The following is a 3591-nucleotide window of genomic DNA, read 5'->3' as shown; positions in this document are numbered from 1 at the left end:
GTGAATGGAGGAAAAGAAGAAAGTCTATCGGTCCTGTTTTTTGTTGTTGATAAAGAACAAATACCTACATTACGCATGTGAAGCTTGGTTATTGTGAGATACGCCATAAGAGTTTTTATCCCCAAACCACTAAGAATTGTAAAGGATTTGGCCATGTTTCAAGTATGTGTAGACGAACAGAGTATACTGAAGAAAGGTGTGCAAAAGGATGACACTGTTGCAATTGTGGTGGGAATCATGATCCTGAGTTCCTGGAGTGCCCTGTAAGGGTGAAGGAAATTGAGGTGGCAAAAGTTAGAGCGGTCAATCGAATCTCCTAAGCAGAGGCGATTTAAAATAATTGAGAAAACAAAGGATGCCAGTGAAGAGATGGTAGTGGATACACCACAGTCTGTAGTAAATGTTTGCTGCCAGACACAAGATACCCTGTGTGTTAAAGTGGATTTTGTTGCGTTCATTTCCACAGTTATAAAATGTACAAATCTCAAAGAAGTCGAATAAACTAGACATTATTGTAGCTGCAGCTGAAGATTTTGGGGATTTTACTTCGGAAGACTTGTAAGGGGTACTGGAGCCGGAAGACCCGACCTCCCAGGTTCCCCTTGAGCCTGTATAGGGATCAGATCAGTTTTATTTATTTTTAACAGAAAGGTTGTTTGAGTAATTTTTTAAATTTTAAAACATATTTTTCTTCGTTTTTTTGGTAAAATCATATGATCGCCAATATACCATAGAAGAAGACATGGATTCTGTATATGTGCCATTCAGAGGGTGAATGGACAATAAAAGTATTTAAAAGCCTTTATTTTTATTTTTTTTCACCTTTATTTAAGCAGGTAGGCTAGTTGAGAAGTTCTCATTTACACCTGCGACCTGGCCAAGATAATGCAAAGCAGTTCGACATACAAACAACACAGTTACACATGGAATAAACAAACATACAGTCAATAATACAGTAGAAAAAGTCTATATACAGTGTGTGCAAATGAGGTAAGATAAGGGAGGTAAGGCAATAAATAGGCCATGGTGGCAAAGTAATTACAATATAGCAATTAAACACTGGAATGGTAGATGGGGTATGGTAGTAGGTGCCACATGCACTGGTTTGTTATTTTATTTTATTTGAACTGCTGGGTTTTTCATACTCCCTTGTGCATCAACAATGGTCCACCACCCAAAGGACATCCAGCCAACTTGACACTACCGTTGAAAGCATTGGGGTCAACATGGGCCAGCATCCCTGTGGAACACTTTCGACACCTTGTAGAGTCCATGCCCCAACGAATTGAGAGCAAAAGGGGGATGCAACTCAATATTAGGAAGTTGTTCCTAATGTTAAGTATACTCCTTATGCTAACTTACTTTCTTTTTTTCGTATGTTTAATTTCTCGTGTGTTTTTGTTATACCGTATGTTATTTTTTTGTACTACTACGTTATTGATTACAGCATTGTTGGTTTTACGGCTTGCAAGAAAGATATTTCACTGTGCACGGGAAATTAAAACTCAAAACTAAGCGTCCAAAAAAACTGTGACCCGTCAACCGGAAGTACTTATTTCATCTTGCCAGTTTAAGAGCGGTGAAAATCAAAACAACGCCTTTGAAACGCTTTTATTTGATAGCGTTTACAGATAGAGTTCTCAAATATCAGCTGCTATTTTCTAGATGGCGTTGGAAACTTGTCCTAAGGACCTCCGCCATTTGCGGGCATGTCTTCTGTGCTCTCTTGTGAAGGTAAATACTAGCAAGCTAACGTTAGCAAAGCTGACCATCTGCTTTCTTCAACTGGCAGTGGCATACATTTGTAGACACTAGCTTACTCTGAGAGGTTGTCCTAGCTACTTACAATTTATCGAACGAAACGTTTTAAAAAGCTTGCTACTATCTATTAAACGTAACGTTTGCTGAAATGTTTGTGTAACGTGCTAACATGACTAGCTAACCAGTTAGCCATGTGTATTCATTGAATCCATATTTCTCCTGTCCCCACACAGACTATTGACCAGTTTGAATATGATGGCTGTGACAACTGTGAGTCGTACCTTCAGATGAAGGGGAATCGAGAGATGGTCTATGAGTGTACAAGTTCCTCGTTTGATGGGTAAGTTCTCTACTTGTAATTGATGATTTAGTGCCAGTTCTAGACAGCAAGTGTGGGCTAATTGCTAAAGCATTCGATCTCTGTTTACAGGGTCATAGCTCAGATGAGCCCTGAGGACAGCTGGGTGGCTAAGTGGCAAAGAATCAGTAAGTTTGTTGTCATAGTTTATCGTGTTGGTCTATGACTTTCTTTCAAACGTTTCCTTGGAAGTATTCTTTTATTTTACCTTTATTTAACTAGGCAAGTCAGTTAAGAACAAATTATTTTCAATGACGGCCTAGGAACAGTGGGTTAACTGCCTTGTTCAGGGACAAAACGACAGATTTTTACCTTGTCAGCTCGGAGATTCGAACTTGCAAAATTTCGGTTACTAGTCCAACGCTCTAACCACTAGGCTACCTGCTGGCTGGCTATTTGCCATTTGGCAGACAATTTTATACAAAGTGACTTAGTCATGCGTGCATACATTTTATATATGGGTGGCCGTGGGAATCAAACACACATGCTCTACCAACTGACCCATACAGGACCACCTATAATGTTCTAGTGCTGTTTTGTATTTCACTTTTCCTGTTCAGGTAACTTCAAGCCTGGTGTCTATGCTGTGACGGTGACAGGGCGGTTACCTCCAGGTATGTCACGTTCAAAGGCAGTGTATATTCTCAACCGTCTACTATAGGAGCCATTGAGAAAATGTTGGCATATGTGTTCAAAAATCAGGAAACAAACTGCAGAATCCTCTTGGGTTCTCAAGCTGCTTTCATTGAATCCCATCCACTGTGTGACCTTTTCTTTCTCTCAATGTTGTTCTTATTTCTGTCCTGCAGGGGTGGTGAGAGAGCTGAAGAGCAGAGGAGTGATCTACAAATCCAGAGACACCGCTGTTAAGACATAAGCCTGATCGTTACCTCTCTCTACACGGGGACAGGCGGTCATCTTCAGCACAGCTTCACGGTGCAACAACACATCCATAAACACAGTCTGTGGAGACTGATGTCGCTAATGTTCTGTTTGCCAAACACAAGTGCAAAGTCTGATTTTCATTATGTGTAACATCTCATAGAACTGTCTTGTTTAATTTGGGTAATGTGTCGATTTTTGTTTTCAATGGGATGGGTTCACTCTGCTAGAATAGACATTCTCATATTATGCTATAATTAAAACTTTGAAAAAAATTGTATTTACAAACCCGGAGTGTATTTATCATAATAAACTCTAAAGTTGTTTTTATAAAAAATGTAATCTCTGGCATCGGTCTTCAATGAACTCACTTGACATTACACCCCCCAGTAACAGTATACAATCAATCACACGATGGGGCTGTGTAACTGCAGGTTCCTGAATGAATCTTTTAAAATAATGTATAAGTCCATCGGGTGGCAGTCACGAGCTACATTTAACTGATGTATACTGTACAAAGGTCAGCCATTAAATCAAATCAAATTTTATTAGTCACATACACATGGTTAGCAGATGTTAATGCGAGTGTA

The 3591-nt window shown here is 39.5% G+C and overlaps 1 protein-coding gene across 1 annotated transcript; it reads left to right on the top strand.

Annotated features, from left to right (window-relative positions):
• Window positions 1-1507: 1507 nt before the first annotated feature.
• Window positions 1508-3343, top strand: supt4h1 (SPT4 homolog, DSIF elongation factor subunit). Its single transcript, XM_071339729.1, has 5 exons — window positions 1508-1734; window positions 1995-2101; window positions 2192-2247; window positions 2680-2733; window positions 2929-3343. The coding sequence occupies exons 1-5, from the start codon at window positions 1666-1668 to the stop codon at window positions 2994-2996; spliced, it is 354 nt and encodes a 117-aa protein (XP_071195830.1). The 5' UTR covers window positions 1508-1665; the 3' UTR covers window positions 2997-3343.
• The last annotated feature ends 248 nt before the right edge of the window (window positions 3344-3591 follow it).

This window comes from Salvelinus alpinus, chromosome 13, assembly GCF_045679555.1.
Source record: "Salvelinus alpinus chromosome 13, SLU_Salpinus.1, whole genome shotgun sequence".
NCBI lineage: Eukaryota > Metazoa > Chordata > Actinopteri > Salmoniformes > Salmonidae > Salvelinus > Salvelinus alpinus.
This window is presented reverse-complemented; position numbering and strand designations above follow the sequence as displayed.